Source organism: Amblyomma mixtum, chromosome 2, assembly GCF_055824585.1.
Source record: "Amblyomma mixtum isolate Tamu chromosome 2, ASM5582458v1, whole genome shotgun sequence".
NCBI lineage: Eukaryota > Metazoa > Arthropoda > Arachnida > Ixodida > Ixodidae > Amblyomma > Amblyomma mixtum.
The window spans coordinates 88,932,612-88,957,818 of NC_143013.1; the positions used below are offsets into that span (position 1 = coordinate 88,932,612).

Consider the following 25,207-nt stretch of genomic DNA (forward strand, 5'->3'; position numbering starts at 1 on the left):
TAGGGTTGACCGTCGCAGGCAGTCTGCCAGCGGATCGCAACGGCGCACTGTTCTTGCCGTTCCCTGTACTTGCTGGCACTCGGAACATGTTGCATTCCGTTGCAGTGAAGTTTCTGCAGGTTGTGGCAGCGCACAACATCCTTTTTCCAGCAATGTGAGCGCCAGTATTAAGAAAAGAAAGACCGAAACCGCACGTCTGCAAGCAATTCCTACGCAAACCAAACGACAGAAAAGACCCGGAAGTTCAAATTCACGTGACAAAGCTGCGCCGTGACGCAATGTCCGCCGTCAGTTGGACACCACCTATTAACGGGCTTTTTTATACACAGATCTCTATGGAGCTTGGCCGGACCAAGTAGTGTAGTTCGAATTATCCGAAAATTCGAATTATCGAGTTTTGAATTAACGAGCTTTCACTTATGTGGGTAGATACTAAAATGTGTGAGGAATGCAACACTGGAAGCAGTTTTCAGTTTTTTGTGCATGTGGTCAAATGGGCTTAATAGTTAGTTTTCAAGTGAGTTAACCAGACATACAGTGCCAGAAAACACATGACACACATGAAACTAACTATTAAGCCCATTTGTCCACACGGAAAAAAAACTGAAAACTGCTTCCAGCGTTGCATTCTTCACACGTTGTAGTAACACTCACATATTAAAATTAAATTTCTGGTGGCCCATTTTTTTTCTACTGTTTGAGCAGACAATGGCATGATATATATTAATATCTCGGGAACTAATTGTCCTAGAAATAAACAGATTGCATATTTGAAATCAGCAGAAAAAACTGAATAAGTCTGTGCAGTTTCATTGCATTTGGTCTGTAAATAAAAAAAATGCTCTAAGACCCATGTCCCCCCTTAATAGGGGTTGGATTAACGAGATTTTACTGCGCACGCAAATCTTCCACCATACTCTGCAGTCAGATGTGAAACAAAGGAGCAAACTGTGACGTGCCGCTCTGAACGCTGCCTGCTACAGTGCCACAGACCTTTCTCATCGGGTTTCACGAGGCTCTCGGGGTTGATGGACTCGACGGTGGCCTCGCCCCGGAGGATGCGCATGGCCGTCTCTTCGAGGCCCAGGTTCTTGGCCCTCTGGGCCAAGGAGCGACCTTTGGCCTCTTTGTATGGGGCAAACTGGGGGAGAAAGCACGAAGAGCAGAAAAAAATTTAAAATAAAAAGGCCATCACTGTCTGGAAGACGTTGAAGTAACGAGCGTTAGCTGTTGTTCACTAGAATTGATACGAATGAGATTAAAGGGAGGTACATTAATGGTAATACGAATTTGCACGTTTATTTCTCCATACGATAAACGCACTCGCAAACATTTCACTTGTGCATATTGCAACTAACTATTACACACATCACTGCTTAACATCTTCACTGGTACCTTCATCAAATTCTTCACTTGAATGGTTAGACAAACTGTCTTCTTCCATAACACTTTCGTCGTATTCCATGTATTCACATCCCCAGACGTCATACTCGCATAGTTCCACCTCTATCCACCATACTGGACCGTGACGTCATCACTGGCATGCGGCAGGTGGTTGTTTCTACAGCTCTATTGTAGATGGCGCTACAAGTCTCAATGCAAGATGTGCTGTTTTCTAGTTGCCACCACAGATGGCGCTGCGATCTCAGGGTGGTAGCAGACCCCATGAAATCTCGAAACGTGATTAGTAAGAGCTAACGCTTTTAAAGAAAAGCAGTACAGCATGCGCATGTACACAGCGGCTTATTTTCAAGGAGCAGCCACCTCATCGTGTGTTAAAAACAAAACTTTAAAGCAAGTGCCATTGCTCTATGTAAGTAGATCATAAATGCCGTTCAGAGTAACAAATAAAGACACGGTGTCTTCGGCAAACCTGGCTCATTCAATGTGTAGAATGTTCATTCCCAGCTACGTGTATCTAGATAAGCAATCTTAAAGAACTGCTTTATCTCACAGATACGGGTACACAATTCCCGACTCTTGGCTGAACTGATGTCTGCTATCAGCCTGGCGCTCCAACTATACTTTAAAACCCTTCCGCATTAACTAAAGATGCAGTACAGCTAAATCTGGATGTAACAAACCAGCACATTGCAAATTCCTTGATATTACGGAGTTTCTCAGTTCTCCAACACTACCCCCATTAAAGTGCGTATATTTGTGAACTCCATGTAACGAAGGTGTTGCGACAGTTGAACACCTTGATACAACTCGCTACATCAGCTAACTATTAGCTAGTGCTCCATCATTCAAAATTCGGTGAAACCTGCGCGAAAGTTTCAAGATGATAAAACATGAACTGCCATGAAAAGAATGACTATGATCACAATGAGCAAATACAGTTGACTCAATGCAACGTGCTCCAACACACTTCCACCACCTCTCCACGGAACACGCAGCATTCTTCGTTTTCTTATCTTCGAGCTTTCAATTTTGTATCATCTCACCAAGTGGCACTACAACATCTTCATGGGAAAACTGCAAGTATGATGTAATGAAAAATTGCTAGCTTTTTCAATTTGGCTATATACAGGTTTAACTGTATGCACTGCACAAACCACACAATAAAATTAGATCTCTATGCAAGGTTCATTTACCAAAAACTTCTGCATGCTTTTCAAAGTTGTTTAGGCAAGTATGCAAACTGTCTCACTATCAGTGACACCTCTACAATGCCACGAGGGAAGGGATTAAGGAGGTAGGTTAGGTTAGACATGTGAATGAGGCAGTGGCGAGCACACACACACTACACACTTTAAGGGGGTGGCAAACAGGTGTGCGCTCACCAAGTGATCCAACTCGACGCTACTCCGAGCGCCAATGATAAGCTTCCGCAGGTTGGCGTCTCCCTTCTGCTCCTTGTTGAGTGTCTCCAGCATTGTCCGCGCCTTCTTTTTCACTTGTCTGCAAGGCACGGTTCACCACAGTCAACAAGCTCCGCCAAAAGAGCACCCGTTCCTGAGGTCACTTTCTCGTGTGCCCACGCAATGGCCGAGCTGGATAATATTCTCCCAGGTCAGTGACTGAACTTGGGTTGTTTGTATTTATAATGCAGGAGAACAGCGAAGAAAAGAGAGACACAATTTACTGGGAAGAGCAACTAACACGCAGCTACTAACACCGAACATCACGCGTGAATGCCTCAATCACTGCACAGAGCCAAATGTGGCCGCAAACAACACACAGAAAGGAAACACAACAAACATGGCTGTCACACTTCTCTGAACATTGTCAAGACAACTGTGTTGGGCTGTGCGCAGCCCTTAAGGGTCACTGAGGACAGCTCCGTTTAATTCTTGTTCTCAGTAAAAAAACAATTTCCTGGCTCTTTCTGTCTGTGCTGATGCCTGCTCGGCAGCCAGAGACTTAATTTATAGCTGAAGAAAATGTATTTCAAAATTTCCCTGCCACTTTATTCAAATTCATGATGTCTAGACCAAAAACAAAATTCAATGATAACCATTTGGAAGCGAATGGTGATGTTAATGGAAGAGGATGGGGCCTCTCGGATGCACCCCAATAATCTGTGTTTTTGCACCCCAATAATCTGCAGTTTTTTTAACAACGCAATCAGCTGGTGATGGTGACAATGGTGACATCTGTATTCTATTTTCCGGCCTCTTCTCCCTTACGAGAGTTTTGTTTCCGGTGTAAATACCCCTCTTTTGTCGTTAGAATTTGGTAATCTATCGACACAGGAGAGCTCCTACAAGCAAACAGCCGGGAACAGACCCTCACACACCCATGTACAGGGTTGTCCACTCTTAGTTAGAACACGCTAGCGCATGGCCGTGCTCTTTGGAGGGTCACTGCGTCCGAAACGACTGCGCATTGAAGCGAAGCGGCAAATGACGCGAGGCACCACGTCCAGGTACACCGTCTCGTGCGCCACTTTGCTGCGATGAGCGACTGTGTCGCACGCGATGGCCCTCTGAAGAGTGTGGCCATGCGCTAGTGGGTTCTAACTAAGAGTGGACGACCCTGTACATGCTTGCAAACAGGTGCAGCGCAGAGAACTCACAGGAGGCTCGCGTAGGCGTCCTGGATGTCCTGCAGCCCATCCGCCTGGAGCCCCCCCGTCTGCTCGCGGCGGTAACGCGCGATGAACGGGATGGTGCATTCGTTGCTCAGCAGCTGCACCACGTTGCGCACCACGTCCACCTGCACGCCCACCGTCCCGGCCACCGCCTCTTCCACCCGCCACCCGTAGCGGGCTTCCCACTCGGCATCTACATCGATCGGGGCATCCGCGGTTGAGCCACTGGGCTGCGGTGCAGAGGCAGCTGCTGCCTTCGCCTGCAGAGAGATGGAAAACGCACACAATCACCACAAGGAAGGCACACAATTTGATAAGTATTCTTCGATTCAGGTTTTGCTTTCGGTAGCACTACTTCACTTTCGGTTTCTGCAGCGTGACACCTGATTTCATTTGCTACCTACCTATTACAAACACCTACAAGCAGGGGCGGATTTAAAAAGAAGGTGCTACCCTTCGAAATTTTTTAACACGTGACATTGCAGACGCCGACCACAACATAGAAAAGAATACACAAAAGAAGTTTCGGTTCTCGGACTGTGAACAAGGCTCCCGTATGGCAGCCGAAACGTCTTTTGTGTATTCTTTTCTATGTCGCGCTCGGCGTCTGCAATGTCACGTTTTATAATCCACCCCAAGCAGACGAGTTTTTGTCCTACTCTTGATTTCATTCGAAATTTTTTATGGAGAAAGCAAGAAAACCTGCATATTTTTCGAAGAAGAAAGTTATAGAAATGCGTCGCTCAAATACCGCTCCCCCCTGACCCTCAAAGAGCTACCCATAAACCTGACTGCTGCCTACAGCACCTCCTTTTGGCGTAATCATAGGGGAGTTATTTTCATAAAGCCGAGGAGAAAGAAATGCACGAGCGACACATGCATAAAATTAGTTACGAAGAAAACAATGCAAGCAACTTTTATCCCAAATTAAAGGGGATGACGAACTACGCATATTAATCAACGCCATTTTAACGGCATTTTATTAACCAACCCATTTTAATCAAAGCCATCACAAATTCGACGAACTCAAATTGTTCATTCTTCAGTCAGGCTTCAAATCGACTAGGGACAGAAAATACAGAGAAGCATTCCTAATCCACAAATTTAAAACACTACAACCAACAGGGATTAACATGTCCAGAGGAAACCTGGAATCTCTCAGGTACATTCCAGGGTTAGCATAATTTTAAATTAACAAATGTCTTGCAGGTGCTCAGACCATTTCCTAGAACCTCGCATAAGTATATTATCTTTTCGGGAGGACACTGGGGCGGGATGGGGGGCACGGGCGTGGGAGTGGACAGGGAAAAGGGCTTGTCCCTGTCTGCTTCTATATCCGGGTCTTTTGTTGCACCCCTGTGTCCTCCTGAAAAGTTATGAACCAACACGGCCAAATACAAGTACTTCCGAGTATACTATCGCTCTTTGCACCCTTCCCACGTCATATCTTCCACCACATTTCCGGCCTTCTCACCGTCTCCCTTTGTTCATCTCTTTTTTTTTTTTCCTTTCTCCTAAACCCCTACTACCAGTTCTCGGAAACCATGACATTCCTGTTACCCCCTCCGCCCCCAGCTTTTGGCTTTCTCTGAACTCGAGCCATTCCCCCCCCCCCCCCCCTGCCTTTTCCTTCCTTGGAAATGCCCCCCCCCCCCCCCCCTTTTTCTTTCTCCTTCCAGTGCCAGCCTATTTTGTTTGCCTTCTTCTCATTTCCCTGTACCACGCTGACTAATCCTCTTATCTGAGTTTTTCAGGCCCTACAGCGCCTCCCCCCGTCGCAGCCCCTTCAAAGCCTTCCTTCATTACACACCCCCCGGGTATAAGTTTTTCCACTATTGCAGCTTAACGAATCAAGATTCACCTCCCTCCCCTTCCTGACACGCATCCCCTCTCACACCACTTTCCTTCCCCACCCCCGGGGCCTTCATCCTCGGAGCGAAGGCCCTATTTAATCCCTGCCAATGATGAACGCTTTGCCCAGACGAAGACAAGTCCCCATGTCGAAACGTTGGCTCAAGCAACCTGAGGTTTTCCCCTCCCTTGTTCATTTTTGTGAACGCATATTTAATAGAAAGCATAAGGCATGCAGTCATATAGAATTTCTAATGAAAGGAAGAGTAGCACAGCAACAGTATGAGCTAATAATATGAGTTAATCCAAGATATGACACACTGCCTTTCTCGAGGACAGCTGAAGGTAGGGCATCATCTTCGAGATAATCATACGAATGGGAGGAACAGGCCTGATGCACACACATTAAAGCGATGCAGCAGTAAAGAAACCACTGTAATATATATAAACAAAGATCGCACGGCAACACTGAATAACATCACATCACAACACTGCTTGTCCGGTAAATGAAATGCCAATGCTAACATCAACCACTTGCCCCACACCACGAAAATAATCTGTAAAGCACCGTATCTTCCGGTCTATAAGCCGCACCCCCCTGCAAATGGCAGCTTTTCCAACAAAAATCGCCCATAAGCCGTACCAGTGCACAAGACCCACCTGCTCATTCTGTAAGCACTACAAAAACATGCTGAGGATCTCTTCATCAGAGAGCGCAGCAAAAAAATATGTTTTCATCAGCTGCCACGCAGATACAATCCTTCAGCTCTGACAAATGCACCTTCTTCCTGCGGCCTGCCTTTTTTGTTGGCTTCATGGATCGGAGCACTCTTAAGGGTTTGTGCCAATCTTGGATAATTTTTTCGCTTATGTCAAACTGTTTCCTTCTTGCCCAGCGCATGTTCTTTAACCCGTATTCAAAGGCACGCAACTGAAATTTTGTATCGCAGCTCCTCCGGCTTGCAGGCGACGTCATTCTGAGCAAGAACAACGCACGACATGTGGGAAGCCACATGGATGCGACATCAAAATCAAAACTTTCAAGAATATGGGACCAGTTCAATTTGATGCAGCAGCGGCGCACTTCGTGCCACTGCCGCATTCATATCACTGCCGCATTCATATCACCTCGCACGGATCATCGCCACAAGGTACGCATTCCATACTGCCGAAGCAATGCATACTTCAACTCATTTATACCCAAGACGGCGAGCGATTGGAACCACCTGCCCACCTTGGTTGCCGATATTTCTGACACCTGTTTATTTAAAAATGCCGCGGAAAACTATGTGTTTGACTAGGCTGTTTTGTTACCTAATGTGATATGTATTTTGTTCAAGCTAACGTTTTTTCTTTCTTTGCTGTATTACATTACATTTTGCATTTACTTTTTGTTTTCATTTTGCTGCATTGTCTATACTTTTTTATCTACTCCCTTCTGTAACACCCCACTGGGGCCCTGAAGGTATTGTAATAAATAAATAAATTCAGTCCGTTTGTGGCAAGACTACGCGATTACACTCATAGGATAACAATATAAAAATACAATTTTGACAGAGTGTGATCTGCCTTCACAGGAAGCTACCTGCGCAGGCACAGATAACCCCGATGAGCATGCACCTGCTATTGCCAAGGTGTAGCTGGGGACCCGTGAAAATGGATCACAGTAGCGGAACGCAGATCGCGCTGCGCTCAAGCTCTTTAATAACGCAACTTTCTTAATGATTTTTTACAGATCAATTTTCTTCCCGAACATAGTTAATGGTGCACTGAAGAGGATTCTGAACTTGTCTTTTTGCCGCGGGAACTCGATCCACACGTTGCCAGCATTCTTAGAAACTGCAACTTATTGCAGTTTCGTACGATAGGCGGAGTCGACCAACGCGTGAAGTTCCTTTCAGCCAGCTCCGTGGAGGCTTTGCTTTCGCTTTATTTTGTTTTTTAGGTTTCCATGAATAAATAGTTTCATTCACAGATAATAAAGCCGCAAAATAAGCCCGCAGAAATAAAAATATGCGCGGACTATTTGCTACTACGGACTACTACGTATTACTCTGCCGATGGCAGAGCAGCAAGCCGCCACGGGACTGGGTGAAAGGCGCCCCACGCGTTGGTCGACTCCGCCCACCGTACGAGGGAGAATTAAAAAAAAAGGGCGGGAGCCGGACGTTAATTCTATTTAATTTGGGAAATGGGCCATACAGGGCAATAAGTAGCAGTTTTTAAGAATGCTAGGAACGTGTAGATCGAGTTCCCGCAGTAAAAAGACAAGTTCAGATTCCTCTTCAGTGCACCTTTAATGGACATGGCAAAAGATGGTACGCAGTGGCGAGTCATTTTTCACCATACATAAGTCGCCCCAACGAAAAATCCAGAGGAAAAAAAAAACGCGACTCATACACTGGAAAATACGGTAAGAAGAAAACAAACGCTATGTCATGACACCTCTGTCAGGCCCCTACCTGCAATTTAGCCTTCTTTGGTACGGCTGCAGCAGGCTTGCGACGACGGGCCTTCGCCAAAGTTTTCGCCTGAATAGAATGAGACATGAGAAAAATGTGTGGTGGGTATGACGAAGTGAACATAAGAGCAATGCGTTCAGTAAGACAAGAGCCCTGCAAGACTTTGAAGCAAATGGAGAAGCTCAGTGCACAAGTTAGTGATTAAGATAACATGGCCTGCTTAACCCTTTGGGGCACCATTTATTATTTCGATCCAAAACAAATATTTTTCCACCTGAATAAAATAACCAGGACCCAATAGAGGTAATTTTTTAGTTTTCCGATGAAACACACCAATGGTTACTATTTTTACAAGCACATGCAAAGTTCCTTAACAATTTTAAAAACAGTTGAAAGATGTAACATTAAAATGCCATAATATTTCAAATTAACACCAACAGGATCATGAAACCATTATCATTTTCGGAGCTGCACATTACACAAGACCTTCAGGAAAAAAAAGAACTGGCGGCAACATCTGTCCACAAGGTAACGGCTGAGAGAACTTTATCAAGCTCACTATTGAGGAATATTATTCGCTGCGTTCACTAGTTGGAATAAAAAAACACCCTACTAATATTATAAAGGATGCTAAATCTGCCAACGAAATCAGTACCACAAGTTTTTGCAATGTATACACAAATATGCTCGAAGCGCGTTAAAGGGTTAAACTGCTGAGCATGCTATACTCCAGCCACAAGCAAAGTTTAATGGGTTTGGGTAACTGTACCTTTGGTTGCATCACCTAAGAGCAAGTTCAGTAAAACCGCACAGCAACCGCTTTCATATGTAGGTCATTCTGGTTTAGTAGATTTTTTCTTTTTCTGATTTACTGATATCTCCCATGCAATTATCAAGCAAAGAAGAAAACTCAGCCTCTCATGAAGTAAGAATAATTCTCAAAACACCACATTGACAGCATCGCATAGCAAGGGCATTCGTCACTTACGGCTTTCACAACTTTAGCCTTGTAATGAATGGACGATTTATATTGCAGAGCTCAGCAAAACAGACTTCACACTACATATATGTGACCACAGCCTCTAATTAGCCATCAGCAAACTGTTCAAGTCAATCGATAACATGAAACTAAATTTCAGGATTTAATGTCCCAATCCACCATAGTGGAGTGCTCCGGATTAATTTAGATCAGCTGGCGTTCTTAATATGCACAGACATCACACAGCACACAGGCGCCTTTTGTGGTTCGCCTCTACTGAAACTCGGCTGGTGCGGTCGGGAGTGACCCCGAGTCTTTAGGAACCGAGCACCCTGACCCCTGAGCCACCGCAGCAGGTACGAGGTATGAGACATCAATCTGAAAGGCCTTACCGAATCAACCATAAAGAGCGGTACAACATCTTGCTCATCCGTTCGTGCACGCTTCAGTGGCTGGTCTTGGGCTTCAACCTCCGAATCCGACTGCTTGATGCCATCCGCAGCTGGCAACAAGGGCACAGTCGTGTCAACTTTTCGTTTCCGGCCAGCTCGCGGCATTGCCTTCCCACTAGGGGCCTGCAAATTCGTACGGTAGCTCAGTAACACATTGTGCTGTCCAAAATGAAGCAGTAACATTCGGGCAACATCCACTTTTTCCTGAGCAACACTTTCAATGTTCCTGTATGTGCTTAAAATAACTAAGAATTGGACAAAGCATTCTACAACACAGTGAAGTAGCACTTTGCGTAGTCTTATTCGAAACAGCTTCAGCTAATTGCAGCTTAAATAGCACATCGGCAGTCAATAAGATTATGACAAAAAAGCGCGCCTTTCGCTCGTTGTGCAGCAGAGTGCAATACAACTCACAAAGCGAACACAACTTTGTAATGCAGCGGTGAAGTGTGGGTCACTTTAAGCTGGAGACTGAACAAGGCTCAAAGGCTATGAGAAACAAATGAATCTAATAATACAGGCCTCAAGCAGTTCTAGGTCTGTCCATGCAACAAGACTGGCATAGGCCAAATACCTGATGTCATGTGCCTCTGACTTCGTCTACAAAGCAGCAGCCTGGAAAAATATATACTGCTTAAACTTCTACCACACATGGATTCATATTTAATTCCTCGTTCTCGTTCGTGTTTCATAATACTGAGGCCATACAAATCTGGATTCAAAGCTAGCAATGGACCCGACACAGCAACTGCTGAATGTACCATGTTATCTCAGCTCCGTGTAGACAAATATGATACGCTTCAGCACTGTGGGATATGGAAACTATTAGATGTCGATTTACAAAGCACACAATCTGTGCAATTTGGCTTGAGATCCTCGTATGTAACAGTTTGGGAATTCAGAATACATCAAGGATTATGTTACATTTTGAAGCACTTCTGTAAGAGCATCAACAAAGGAACTACAGTCAGAGCTGCTGGTATTAGTGTAGGGGATTCCCTCTGTCCCACCAAGGGAGAAATTTTACACACAAAAACCACGCAGAACCTTATTTTCTTGACAAACAAAAAGGTTAAGGAATACATGGTTCAAATGGGTCCATTCCCTCCAATTGTGTGACCCAGAAATGCGCCCGTGTATTGGTGTACTACATGCTACGACGTTTTTCTAAAGGCAAGCACGTTTGATCACAACACACATATATCCCACATTTCTTGTGCCACAAGAACTTAATGACAACGAGTGGTGCAAATGTGGACCATCAGTCAAAGAAACCACATCAGTAACCTCACGTCAGTAGACGCAGTAAAAACACACTTCATTCCGAAACTCTGCGTGCTTTGCTTCTCACAAAAACCGTGGCAGACAATGCCACAACTAAATCATCGCGTAGCAGATGACACGTGTCATAGCAGCCCACTCGCCTTCTTAGGCTGCACAAGCAAACACCGAGCCCTTCACAAACTGGGAACTCACCGCACTTTTAGGCGACGACGTGACCAAGTCAATCACAACCGGCTGCTTTTTGGTTCGTGGCGTCGATGCCTTCTTGGCGGCTGGCCGGCGAGCCTTCGCTGGCGCTTTGCGGGCAACCGGATCGTAGTCCTCATCGCTGTCGTCGGCCTCCGAGGGTGACGGCGAGTCTACCATGCACACACTGTCGTCCGCCATCGCGACGAGAAAACAGCAGCGATGGAAAAACACAACACGATGCTACACTGTCGTCTGCAACACAATGCGAAGCGACCGTTGGGCTCCCTTTGGTGCCGCGAAATTCACAACAGTAGAGCGCGTTCCCTGTTTCAAGTACGCAGCCAAGGCAGTGTAACTGAAATACCCGTCAAATCCAGCTCACGGTGCGTTAGGTTAAACCATCTCAGCGAATTTTAAATGCCTCGAAGCTTGCAGCTAACGACGGTTGCTCTCATTCACCGAAGCGCGCGTAAGAACACGTACCGACGCGCCATCTGACACCTGCGCTGTCGGTTCCGTTTCCGGCGCTTCGGTCCCTTCGGTCGGAGCACTTTTTGAACATGCCATCCGGAAGCCATCCGGAATGTTGAACTTCGGAGTTCTGGTTTGCACGACACAGCTATGCATGAAATGAATCCACGAAGACGAATGAAAGAGCAGCAATTATTCCTTGTCACCGTGGTCCTCGTACCGCAGGCTGTTTCATCGCGTCACACGGGCGCATGTAGTGTCACTTTCAACGAGTGACATTCGCTTAAAATGTCTTCGCGCAGTGTCACACGCTGAGCTTTAGTGATACTCGCTGGTGGACGCACTTTCCCCGTTGTGCGAGGTTGTTCTCAACAGAAGTTCTTCAACATTTAAAGAATTTCTTCGAAGAAGTAAAAGGTCTTAAAATATCCACCTTATTTTCTTGATTGTGCCTTTTAAAAATAATTTGTTTTAAATCACCAGCGATTAAAACTAGTGCGCACACTTGAGCAGCTACTCTCGCTTTGCAAGTGGCGATGACCCCCCTCCGCGATTGGCCTAATGAGTCTTAAGACTCATTCAGGGTTCGTGTGTGCAATTTCGGCGATCGTGGAGAGCAAATTCACAAGTTTTAGCGAACTCAAATAGACGACGAGTGTAGTTTCGACAAAACTGATCTAAAATCGCTGTCGCTTACATTACAGGACGCGCATGCACTGAATGGGAAGCGCCGGTCGGACCCAGACTGCCGCTCATTGCTTCAGGCAGCCAGCAGCAGTCGTCGCCGTCGTTTGTGGATAACAAATAAGGCCGTTTCAATGAATGTGAACGTTCACCGAACATGCTTCTGGGTAAACTGATTCAAAATGAAGTATTCGTCTTATCAGAAAAAGAGGGACGAATAGCGAGAAGCGCCGGTCCTACGCTGTCATCAATCCGGTTGCTGTGTTTCCCAGGCGCGCAATCGCATCGGCGCTTCCTACCGAGTTGTCGCACTGTGTAAACAACCAAGGGTACAACCGTTACAAAACGGAGATTATTTAGGATAACTAATGCGCAGCTTGCGTTTTATGTCATGCAGACGAGCACTAGCAGTTTGTACACAGCGATGTGAACAAGTGTACTGGAGTGCAGTCGTCCTCATCGGTGCATTCTGGGGGAAACTTCGTGCATATGCGGTAAATGTTCATTGGTGTACTATGATCTTCATGCACTCATTTAGCGTGTACACAAAATAGTTGCTAAAAAATAAGCAGAGAAAAGCGAGCAACACACATGAAAATCACGTCCACAGAACCAAAACAGTACGGCGTTGCAATGGGTGGGGCGATGCAGTGGCGACGGCTGCTGGTCAGTGCAGGCTGTGTGCGAGTTTAGGAGGCATCCCCAAATCTCGAATGTCTTCGCGGAGCTGAGTTGACCGGAATGCATATCAGCCGAATGCTCTTAAAAAGTTCGTCTAGTAGCACAGGCGGCAGTCGAGTCGAATGACATTCGGTTTGAAGGCATTCGAAACGCCCGTGTATAGCAGGGGCATTGCTTCGGATCGCGATACTTTTTGCAGTCAACTTTTATTCAGATGTGGAAATAAACCCGAAAATTGATTCGGAGTAATTAAATTTGCGAAAAAAATTGCCTTTTATAAGTATTTACGCGAAAACTAATTTCTCAAAGCTGCCGCAACATCCATCGCCACTGTCATCATTTCCAAAGTTCTTTCCTTCCTCCATGAAATGACACTTCTTTTTGCCGTGTGATAGCGCGCACTGAGAGTTTGGGTTTATGGGGTTTTAACGACGGCGCAGTGAAGGGCTCCGGCATTTTCGACCACCTGGGGTTCTTTAACGCGCACTGACATCGCACATTACACGGGCCTCTAGAATTTCTCCTCCAAAGAAATTCAACCGCAGCAGCCGGGTTCGAACCTCATTCGCGCTATGAGAGTCAAATTAGCACAGTAATATTCAGGGCACCATGAAGCAAGTCACGATATTTTTTCCGACGCGTCAAGCTTTATAATCAGCACTGATTAGTTGTCTGTTTTCTTTAAAAATTATGAATTAGTATGCAGATCTTGCAATGAAAAACAAGGAGGGCCGTTACACACAAGAGCAGTCGCCCCCCCCCCCCCCCCCCCCCCCTCGAGCGAGAAATTTTACATAGGAAAACCATGCTCAACCAGATTATCTCGACTAAACAGTAGATAGAGAGATAAGAAACTTTACTGGTACAAAAAGAAATTGGAAGGACCTAGTAGTCGTTATCCTCATTCCAGGACGCCGGTCACTTGAGCTGCCCGCTTGGCCTGGGTCACTAGTAAAAAAATACACGGTATAAAAAATGAGGCTTCCCCCCCCCCCCCCACCCCCCGCTTTATCCAAGGGTGACCCATAATTGTGTCCTTGCCTCTAGCCTGAGATGAGAATGTGTGTCAGTTCCATCAATGTAAATGCTGTTTCATTACTGCAGTGCACGATAAATATTTAAAAATTCAACGCGCCTACGAGACACTGCGCTCCGATTTCAGTGCCGTCGTACACGCTTTGGAGGAACGAGCGAACGCTCTTGCGCGCCCGGAATCGAAATAAATGAATAGGCCATTAGGGATTGTATCCGAACCATTTTTCTTTTCAAAGTTCGTTGTGCTGACCTCAATTTCATTCCAAAGTCTTTTCGTTAGCCTCCAAGCCTCGGTCCTGCAGTTGAGCACTTGAAATATGATGCTAATGCACAACTCTTCTTTGAGGTTCATTAAGGCCAACCGATCGGCCTTTTTTTTAAAGCCTTACATCCAGGCACGGGGTGTCATGTCCCCAGCTGCAAGACTGGTGCGCTTCGCGCAAACTTCCGCAGAAGCACTCCTAACAGTGATCAGCTGTCTGACTGATGACCTGACATGCGCACTTTAGGGTGGGCGAAGAAAAGGAAATAAAAATAAAGACACCCTTCCAACACTGCCTATATATGTATAGCGGGCTTGATGACCTCTCGGCAAGAACCCCACGGAGGTACGCGGCACGAAGTCCCAGTATCTTTGCAGACTTGTACACTTTCTTCAAAACTCAAACAATACTGCCACCAAATTTAGCAGCGATGTCGCTTTCTTCGGATGCCAGTCGTCTAAGATAACACCAGAACTTCCGCCAGTTGTAGGTGCTATACTCTCTGACATCGCGTTCTTCCTCAGGTGGCTCAGTGGTTATGGTGCTCGGCTGCTGACCCGAAAGACGCGGGTTTGAACCCGGCTGCTGCGGTTGAATTTCTTTGGAGGAGAAATTCTAGAGGCCCGTGTACTGTGCGATGTCAGTGCACGTTAAAGAACCCCAGGTGGTCGAAAGTTCCGGAGCCCTCCACTACGGCGTCTCTCATAGCCTTAGTCGCTTTGGGACGTTAAACCCCATAAACCAATCCAAACCCATCAATGTGACATCAAATCCCGGAGTCTGCATGACACGTGACGTTTCAACTTAATAAACCTCTTTTTCTGTGTGTGCATTTTATAATGCGGGTTTGTCGATTCTGTCAGTTTTACAGAGTCAGTCATTAAAGCCAGACACGTTTTCTCCTTCCGCACTATCAAAAAAAAAAATCTCGTGGCCGTAATGCGCATGAAGGACACCATCAGTCAGAAAAACTCAGCTTACGCGATCCATATATGAGCACGGGTGAGCCATTGATTATTGGGTCACACTCGCCATAGTACTCCGCAACACATGACGCTGTCGTCACATCCTTAATTCCTTCCGCATGCCCCTTACACACTCAGTTATCGCTGAGATTAGATCCACGTTGCGTTGAATGCTTCTTAAACTTGTTGCCGCAACCTGATTGCTGGCGCAAATATGCATGGTGTGTTGTCGAATACCGTTTCCGACGTTCTGCGTGTTTCCTTAGTTGACTGAAGTCTAAAGTAGCTCTTATTACATTCTATCACTCGCTGGGGGTGCGTTACGTAACAAGCATTTGACTCGCTTGCGCGAGCAAGAGCGCTTCGAATTGACAAGTCATAACAGAAGCACGCGTGAACTGTCGAACTACTGCTTCACTGCTATTTGCGTCCCAGCGGTGGTGCGATAGGAGCATGCCATTCCGCTCCCTACCCCTCTTCCTGTCGCCTCCGCTAGCAGACATGACCGGCAGCGTAGCCGTTGAGTTGTAAAGGTCCTTCAAAAGGAGCACCGCTTCGTTTACCGTAAAGGCTTATTCGCGGGACTAAGAAAACAATGCGTTTCCGACGCATCAGCCGGTAACAACAGGGATGCATTGATTGATAGACCGATTGATTGAGTGATTAATTAATTAATCGATTGATTGATTGATTGATTGATTGATTGATTGATTGATTGATTGAACCTTCTTATTCGAATAAAGATGGCTCGATGGCCTAGTTCTGGTAGGCGGAGCAGCGGTCGGAAAGATCACATGCGGCGGTCGACGTCAGAGGCAAGCACAAAAGCCTACAATGATAGAAGCATGCATGCACAAGGGTGCATGGACAAAACGATGCTCAACGCCTTTTAGGATTTTTTTTTATTGTCGACTGTGGCGTTAGAGTGTGGTTGGTGGCGTCTCGGTCTGCAGCGGCTGCGGATGTTGGAGCGGGTACTCGGCCATGAAGTCCAGCAGTCCCTTGAACAGGTATTTCCGGTTCACGAGGCTGATCACGAAGTGCACGTGCGTGTAGAAGGGGTCGCCGATGAACACCTCCTTCTTGACCCTCGGACCCAGGGCGTAGCGCAGCTCGTCGACGTCGCTCGGGGTGACGAACTCGTCGCCCTTGCTCCAGAACAGGCCCACGTTGGTCGCCACGCGAGACAGGTTGTACTCCGGCGGCGACCGCTGCGGAAAGCCAGGCATTTGAAACCGAGAAATAAAGAAAAATTGCCGACGATTACGTTACTTCCTAATGTGAAATTTGAACGCATCTCATCGGCTGTTCCAGCTTTTCGATATAGTGAGGCAAGGAATTCGAGCAAGACATGCATGTACAATTGCAGACAACTTGTTATTTTTCACACATAATCTGTTCCAGCTTTTTGATAATTTGAGGCAAGGAATTCGAGCAAGACATGCATGTACACTTGCAGACAACTTGTTATTTTTCACACATAATCCTTCTTTAAGAAACAGTCCACTAGCAGTTCTTGATTGTCATGAAGGAAGCTTTGTGGTCGGAGAAATACATGGATATATGCTCGACTTCTTTACCAATGCCTGGTTCACAAAGACGAGGTCTACGAAAGTATTTCGCGAGGTTTCACAGTAGTGGGAGGCGTTACGAGCGAAGAAGGGGATGTTCACTCCCATAAGTGATAAGAAATTCCTTTTTGTCTTTACATCGAAGTCCCCGCCCACCCTGCCACCCTGGCAGGTAGCAGTTAATGGTTGATCGCGAGAGTTCGCTCACCGTTGTCAGCGCTAACGCATGCAGCCACATCTTTCTCTCATCGTCCACTGACCCAGAGAGCCAGTTATGCGCACTTCCTTTCTTTACAATGACCGGAGTGTAAAACGTTGTCAACGCCAACGCCAATGAACACAATGAACGCCGAAGGCCTATGACTTCAGTGCCGCGTTTTTGGTACAACGTTGTCAATGCCAACGCATGCAACACACATCTGTCACTACCGCCACGTTAAAGCACGACTGAGGTGTCCACTGTTCCTAGAGGGCAGTTATGCGCCTTCCCTCTGCTTTCCAAGCTCCGCATGCATTGGCTTCGCAGCTTTAAGCGCGACTAAGGCGTCCACTGCTGGTTACAATGGACAACGGCGACGGCAACGCCGCGAAACGCAGAAACGGGCGCCAAAGAGCTGCGCTCTAAAAAAACGTGATGGCATACGACCTTCAGTTCTGAGCAGCTTGCGTAACCACGGAAGAAGTAGGCTGCCTTCGAACCAGCATCTCTGTTAAGGGTAGGGACAACCGTTGTTAAGTCGAAAGCATGGTGGTCGAGAGCACGGTGGTCGATAGGCGCCATGTTGTTTTGCAAGGAATGCGTAGACCATGGAGGGCAAAAATATGAGACCCCCTCAAAGTTGTGACCCGTGCCACTGTGTGTGGGGGCGCCACATGACAAAGCACATCTGGCGTCGAGACCGGAACAGTGGGCCCGTCTCAAAACTTAACAAGTGGCGCCCCCTCAGTGTTGCGGTTTGGAACTTAGAAGGAGGGTTTCTCTTACTTTTGGACACGGTAGTACACGAAGCTTCAAAGTATGCGCCTGAATTAAGACTTCTCGACATCGCAGCTGTATTGGACATCATCATGGCCCAGACAGGAGAAAGTGCGGCCTTTCTTATCGCGCAGCAAAATTGAGCCTCTTAAACAAAGTATTTCGGGGCCACCTATGATTAAGCGACGAAAATGCGTTAGCATTAGGTCTTCTCCTTGGTTTTAATTGCCGCTCTTATGCTTCGCATCGCCTCTTCATATTTTCCTATATATACACAACACTGACACTCAACACTTTTATTTCACGGTGGCGCTTCTATTGTCCATGCATTAAAGCGGCTTGGTTGTCATAACCCTAAACGGTAAAGCTGAACATTGAGGCACCCCGCGTGGAACAGGTCGCGCAAGCCATCTGCGCCTGTTGACAACCGTCAAAATAGCGAGTGCTTTTACCTCTGCGTATGCGCGATGGAGAGGTCTCTATAGGAGGGCAGGACTGTATCTCACTACAGTCAGCAGCAGCTCAATATTACACCGCACGTAACTTAAATTTGTTAACGTGCTAACGTCGTCATGCTTGCCGCCTGATGGCTGCGGAAGTACAAAGCTATAGCAGAATTCTTTAAGTCTTGATTTCTCGAACTCTTAGACAAACTGAAGACAGCTGATGATGACTCTTGCTTTAAATTAAATTTAAAGCCCTGAAAAACACGGAACACGTATATTGCACTGATTCCTTGAATATAAAAAGTGATTGTTAGCTTAACGAAGGTTATTATTTATTTGTAGATACCGCAACCACCGCACGGTGATTTTAGCAGGATGGTACAAACGTGATTTAAAACAATGGCATGTACAGAAAAAATGGACTGCGCACAGGTTAACTATGTAAAGCACAATAAGCAAACAAGGCGCAGCTGGGCTCAGCAATACTAATTATGGAAAAAAATAATAAGTTAAATGATCCCACATAAGGTTGCAGCAAAGAAGCGAAGCAGCAAATAATGCAAGAAATAGCATTATTCTAAACTTTATAAAAACGCAGAATGGTAAAGACACTACGCATTCGCCTAAAATGCTCTACAAGTAAGAAGACCGCGAAACACGGCAATTTAGGAAACGTGTCATGTTGACGATCGTGTATGAACAGGAGAGCTATGGCACGGAAATAGTTTTCTTCAGTCCGTATATATGGGAACTTCTGGCAGTAAAAATATTGGACCCATGGCCGAGTAAGGATTTCGCAATGGTCCAAAGGGGAAATCGTCCGCAATTCGGAACATGTAGTGGCTATAGGGATAGATAAACCTTGTGAAGGTTTTCTTGAGAGGGATGTTATCCTGGGATAATTAAACCAGAATATGCTTTTGCCGACAAGACGCGGATGGCAGTGGTCATGTTCAAGCGAATTTAGAAAAGTACGCGTTGCTCTTAAGCGATAATAAGTACTCACCTGTCCATAGACTTCGTAGTTTTTTGATGCCCCGTAGTCGAATTTCTGAAACCTTTTGGACTTCACGAGCTGTATAACAAGACAAGAAAGAAAAAGGGACAAATGGAAACATAAATGAGAGAAGTTGTGCGGATTGTGGCTGGCAAGTTCAGGAGGTTATGACCTCTGCCTGGTAATATTTTCTAACCTCATTAAAGAGCATTTTTTGGCACACAACCTGGCAACAATAGTTTAATAATTACTCTGAACGGTGTTCTCTTATGACTAGGAAGATTCTTAGGGTAATTCAATAACCAAAGGCAGTGGGTTCATGTTGCGGAGTGCGTAGTTATCTATTCAGCAAGGGATACTGAATGTTACTGAACTAAACTGAATGCCTGAAACTGAATGAGCTCAAATTAGGAACGAATTGCCACAAGCAGAGCATGTAATGCGCATACAAATAACCAATAGTCCCTTATGTTAACAGACTGGATTACCCAGCAATGGCACTAGCCAGGCACTGTGGACACTTATCGTCTTGCCCTGCTTTACTTTTTTCAGGCGAAAGCCTTTAATGCCTCATCGTTGTCGACAGAAGGTTGTCAGCAGAGGTGTCACGCTTTTCGGTTGGTCGGAATGGTTATGACGTCAGAGTGCCCGGATTCGAAGTAATGAAGTCACCCACGGATGCCTGACGCCCCCGTTTGGAGCAGACGACGACTAATAAAAAATAGTTGTCGTCCGCTACGACAGGTGGCGTAAGGCGTCCGTGGGTGATCCCATTAGATACCTCATACAGTCTCGCAGTCAATGCCAAACAGTGCGGCAGGAAAGGCCTTTCGCCTTGCAGCACTTTAGAGAGCCAAAGTGCACCCTGAATTTTTTTATGCATCTAGCGCTCCTAAGCTGTTCAGCGAGCTGTTTCCTGTACCTCAGTTTTCTTCATATTTCCCCGAAGACCGTGGCAGGAAAATGGGTTCAGAGTTTAAATTTCCTTGCTTGTTCTCGCGTGCTCCTTACCCAATTGCGACGCACATGTTCACTCCAAGAAAATGACTCTGAAGATTCAATGATTGCGAAGAAATGAAGCCTACTTATAGTTGCGAAGAAAGCGATGCGCACAGATCCGACCCGAGGGCCAGAAAATGGAGCTACGTTTGGATAGTTGTGATGTTCATGCACACTACTGCGTATCCTGTGCACCGGCTGTGGCGCAATCCTCGGGTATAAAACTTAACTGCATAGACAACATAAAAATATAGAAATGCCTTGTAGCAGACATTTTGTATTTTTTATATTCATTAAGGCCGAGATTAATTCGAAAGCTCGGTGTAGCTGTCATCAAGGGCGTCCGCAGAACTTTTTCCAGGGGGGTGCACCCGATGTCCGGAGATGGGGGCGGCGGAAGGTTAGCACCAAAAAAGAACTAGTGCATAAATAATATCCGTAATTCCAGGGAGGGGCAACCGCCCCCCCTTGCCCCCCCTTCCGGACGCCCATGGCTGTCATATTAAGGCAACAGAGGACTGTTCCGGAAATTTTCTTGTCGCTGAGGAGAGGCTTAAGAATCCCGTCGTGAATTTTATTCGGCTTACGTCTGGCGTGCCAGAACGTGCAGAATTGCTGCACCAAATTACGTAGCAGCCAGCAGCAACAGCAAAAAGGGAAACTATAGGAATATAAATAGAAGTACCAAAAACTCACCTGTCCAAAATGAATGACATTTTTCATTGAAGTACCGGCAGGAAAATGGCACAGGTAGGTAGGTATCCGGGTCTTGCGGTGCAAGAAAAGGGAGAAACGAACTCACAACACGGAAAAGCTGGCGAAGCGCTACTTCATCGCCCCGGCAGAGGGTGAGGAACCCGGAGCCTCTCAACAATTCGTGCGTACATTCCCACAGTTTAAATTTTCTAGCTGTGGTAGCTGTACGAGGCATTAGTTTTAATTATTATAGCGACAACCTCTTGTTAAACCCTCGATAGCCGTTTTGCCTGATACCTGGCCAACCACAGTGCAAGAAAAAGCCAACAAACAGTACGAATAGCCCCACTTTACTCGTGATATGATTGTTTACCAGTGATATGATTGTTTTTGGTTTTAAATTGCTGTCTAAGTAGAAAACAAAAGCTAAGTCCTGTAGCCGGAAGTCTAAATAAGCGGGAGTATCTAGAAGGGCATGCCACTGAGGTACACAACGTATTCATCGCCAACTTTTGCGTCTTTCCCACTGCGAAGTGTGATGTGGAGGTTTCAGCTTGGGTCTACCTAAGTTGAGCTTATCTAAAATAAGCTTGGCGGCGTTTTAGCTAGAAAAGTGACAAAAATATCAGTCATGAATATGGTGCCTCGGCACCCCTTTGAATCTACCAGAACCACGGTAAAAATTGTTAGGATTTTACCTTGGCTAAACCGATTATAGTGCGAAAAGCAGTGCCTTTTTTCTGGCAATGGCCCGGTCAAATTTAGGAAATGGCTCGGTCCAAATTTGGAGGTCACTGTCGTGTTGGACACGATCAATTATGGCTGCTCGTCGATTCTGGTCCAAATCGGTGAAGGCCAAATTTAGGGGGTGGGTGGGCCAAATTTTGGGGGTGAACCGAACCGGACCAAATTTGGAGGCCATCATCGTGTTGGGCGTGGTTCGCAGGTTTCGTGGCCCCGTTTCTAGTGTCTGCGTGCTAGTATGCATTTTTTTGGTGGAATTTGTGCGTAGACGTTTGCCTGTATACCAGCCAAAAGAGCAATATCGCGTGATTAGACAAAAATTGCGGCGGGAAATGCTTTCTAGCGGACCGATACGACGGGACCGTCGTCAGACATATCTTGTAGGGAAAAAACCGCAACTTCAAACAGGACGAAGATGAGAACTGCACAGGACGAGTCGCACAGGACGAGACGCGGACAAGTCGCGGAGTTGAAGTCGCGGTTTTTAAGGCGAAAGCCTTTAATGGCTCATACTGTCGTCCGTTAACAAAGCGTGTCACGCGCGTTTAATTCGGGAACTAAAAAAGATAAAAGAAAACGAATTGTTGCTTCAGAAAGAGGAGGAAAAAATGAACCCAGAAGCCTAGTTTGATGACTGTAGGTTAATTAGTTAATCATTATAGGCAAAAATATCGAAACCGCGCCGAAATAGCGTGGACGTAGATATAGCCGCGAGAACGGTGTGACGTCACATCCACCGGAAGTCGTCACGGCATAGTGAAAATTGTCACAGAATAGTCGGAAAAACGTTGGATTTGTGTCAAATTAGATTGAAAAATGTGTAATTAAGCGTAATTAACACTTAAGATCCCCGAAAAATGTACAATTTCGGTATCGATACAGTCACTGGAACGGTGTGACGTCACATCCACCGGAAGTCGTCACGGAATAGTGTCCTCGGCTTTCGCCTCTCAAAACTTTAGTTGCCAAAGTGTCCACGCAATTTTTTGCCCTACAAGTATGCCGGGCCAACTGGCCCAAAACCTACCTTTGTTGAATAAGACGTATCTTGTTCGCCTGTTCAACTGCAACTAATGATCTTAGTTGGAACACGAAACCAAATGCCATTGAGGGCTGAGCGTCGGAAAAACTGTCCGCGTAAAAGATGTATATAGAGCACAATTGGCGTAAACCTGGAAGTACGCATACACACCTACCATAGGTCGACAGATAGCTTTGAACGCAGGAATGTCATAGCGCTGAGCAAGATACTGCGAAAATTTTGGCGGAGCAGTCTGGAGTGCTCCACGGAGCCATCTTGGCTCGACGACTGCTCCCAATCTGCAATTGGAACAAGCGACCCCTGACCGCGATCTGCCATTGGTATAACCTTGCTCCTAAAAGGGCAGTAAAAGTTCATCAGGAAGTGCTCCGAATCTGTGATTGGAATTTAACATGAGGCGAGCACTGAACGCCATGGAGCACTGAACACATTCGCAGCAGACTCAAAGGCGTACCTGGTTGATGTATCGGCTACCTATGTTGTTGAGCCTGTCGCCGAGAAAGGTACACAAGCGCTTGGCCACTCGACCGCAGAGCACCCTCACGATGCTCATGAGTGTGAAGTCCTTGGCCAGCACCTCGTAGGCCCCGGCACCCTCGGCGAGACGCTGGGAAGATAGGAGAGCGTTATCAGCTTGGGAACATTCTCCACCATGTTCACCACGTCAGTGGCGCCGAACTGCCAGCTAATAAGAGTACTTCGCAGCATTTTTAGCAATGTTAATTAAATTAAGTAATTACCGGGGCTACGCGACGTAGTTAGCGTCAGTTGTACTGTCTTGTCACAACGTTTCCACCGATGACAATGGGCTTCTCGCCATTGATTCAGCTCTTGCCTTGTGACGTGCTAGCGTCATAATGTCATGTAACGGCCTGATTACGAATAACAATGGCTTTTTTTTCAGAGTGAGTATTCATTGCGTAGTGCCCAGCATGGTGATTGGAGATAGCACCTTCTGTCACTCCCTTTGCACAGTGTGACGGTATGTAGAGGAGCTTTCCATCTTTCTGTGTAGTTCCATGCTTGACCCGTAGGCCTGTCTCACTACTACGAAGGCAGCCACTCCGGATAACGAAAGAATGACGCCTTCTTACCTTCTAGTGTGGCTTCCATCTCGAGCTATCACTTTTTAAGGAATTAAACTTGATAAAAATAAAGCATATCTGGTACTTATTTTGGACAACGTGCTGTTCACTCAGCGCTTCGCTAATCGCCCATGAAAGCTCGTGAGCACATTCATTAATTTGCTTTATGCCTTTTAGTCTTTAAATATTGACAACCGTTTGGATTAGGCTCAACTTACTTTTGACGGAACTATGTAAAGTTCAGCTCCCTTTGCGAAGGTAGGCGCTGAAGTCCCCTTTTTACGCGAGACGCTTTGAGGAGGAATGCGCTTAGGGAAGCAAGTAACCGATGTGTTCTTTATTCGGCAACAAGAACGGTGCACATAACGAATGCCTCCAGGGATCGAAAGCGAGGACTTTCAACGAGCAGTTCTCGAGCAATGTGGACACGCGAATCTACAGTGACTGTTCCTAGTCCATGTCGGGCTTATAAGTTTTCTTTAAATTCTTTTTTTCAACGTTTTCTATCAAAAGTTTGCTGAAAAATAGGGAAATTTTTTGACTCGGTGTCGGAGCAAAAGTACGGACTAAAACTGTAGATATATGTTAAGTGGTGTTCGCGGCATCTTTCTTTGGCTGTCTTTGAATTCGGGATTTCAGCCAACGCTGTTTTAAGCCTGCAGGCTGCTCCTTACGTTGTCAGAAAGGCAAGAATCTTATTGCCTCGGTTGCAATCCATCAAGCTCTTCTCATCATGGCACGGAGGATTCAAGAGTACCGCTTCTGACTATGTAGTCTGAAACTTTCTATTGATACAGCAAACAGAATGAGCAAAAGCACCCCGACTTCGGTTTTTCGGTGTCGTCGTGCATTAACTGCCTTCTAACTCCACTTCATGTTAGACAAACCTTGTGACGTAGGACAAGTTCAAAGAAGTTAGTGCTCACCAGAGCGTTCTCAGCGTAGGGCCCGAAGATGGCGAGTGGTGGCACTTTGATGTGAGCCAACTTGGTGAATGGAGCCAGGCCGGCGAATGCTTTCACCTGCGCATGCCATATCAATGAAACAGAGCAACGGCTCCTCAACGATGCAGATTATGTCATGAAACAGCACTACATCACAAGCACTACACTGGTCTGCCGCCGTCGTGAGGTTGTCGGCCTTGTCAACCGTTCTCGCGGTTGCTGCTTGCTCGGGCCCACGTGCCCAGAAGTACAAACATAACAAGCAGTATCTGTCTCACATCTCTCGGTGGACACCTGAACCACGCCGTAACGGAAGAGAGGAAGGTGGGAGCGAAAGAAGAAAGAGAGAAAGAGG

The 25,207-nt window shown here is 46.3% G+C and overlaps 2 protein-coding genes across 2 annotated transcripts in view; both read right to left on the reverse strand.

Annotated features, from left to right (window-relative positions):
* Window positions 1–11,738, reverse strand: part of LOC149360074 (S1 RNA-binding domain-containing protein 1) — a 59,085-nt gene extending 47,347 nt beyond the window's left edge. The window contains exons 1-6 of the mRNA XM_089572162.1: window positions 11,257–11,738; window positions 9,721–9,903; window positions 8,350–8,418; window positions 4,022–4,296; window positions 2,787–2,904; window positions 994–1,141 (exon numbers count right to left, since the gene is read on the reverse strand). Of these exons, the coding sequence (XP_089428288.1) occupies window positions 994–1,141; window positions 2,787–2,904; window positions 4,022–4,296; window positions 8,350–8,418; window positions 9,721–9,903; window positions 11,257–11,451 (988 nt within the window). The 5' untranslated portion in view covers window positions 11,452–11,738. The remainder of the gene's footprint in view (window positions 1–993; window positions 1,142–2,786; window positions 2,905–4,021; window positions 4,297–8,349; window positions 8,419–9,720; window positions 9,904–11,256) is intronic.
* A 4,534-nt stretch (window positions 11,739–16,272) lies between these two features.
* LOC149360075 (lysosomal acid lipase/cholesteryl ester hydrolase-like) overlaps window positions 16,273–25,207 on the reverse strand; it is a 30,673-nt gene continuing 21,738 nt past the window's right edge. Inside the window, exons 6-10 of the mRNA XM_089567775.1 lie at window positions 24,835–24,930; window positions 23,278–23,430; window positions 21,038–21,109; window positions 19,352–19,420; window positions 16,273–16,563 (exon numbers count right to left, since the gene is read on the reverse strand). Coding sequence (XP_089423901.1) covers window positions 16,273–16,563; window positions 19,352–19,420; window positions 21,038–21,109; window positions 23,278–23,430; window positions 24,835–24,930 — 681 coding nt within the window. The remainder of the gene's footprint in view (window positions 16,564–19,351; window positions 19,421–21,037; window positions 21,110–23,277; window positions 23,431–24,834; window positions 24,931–25,207) is intronic.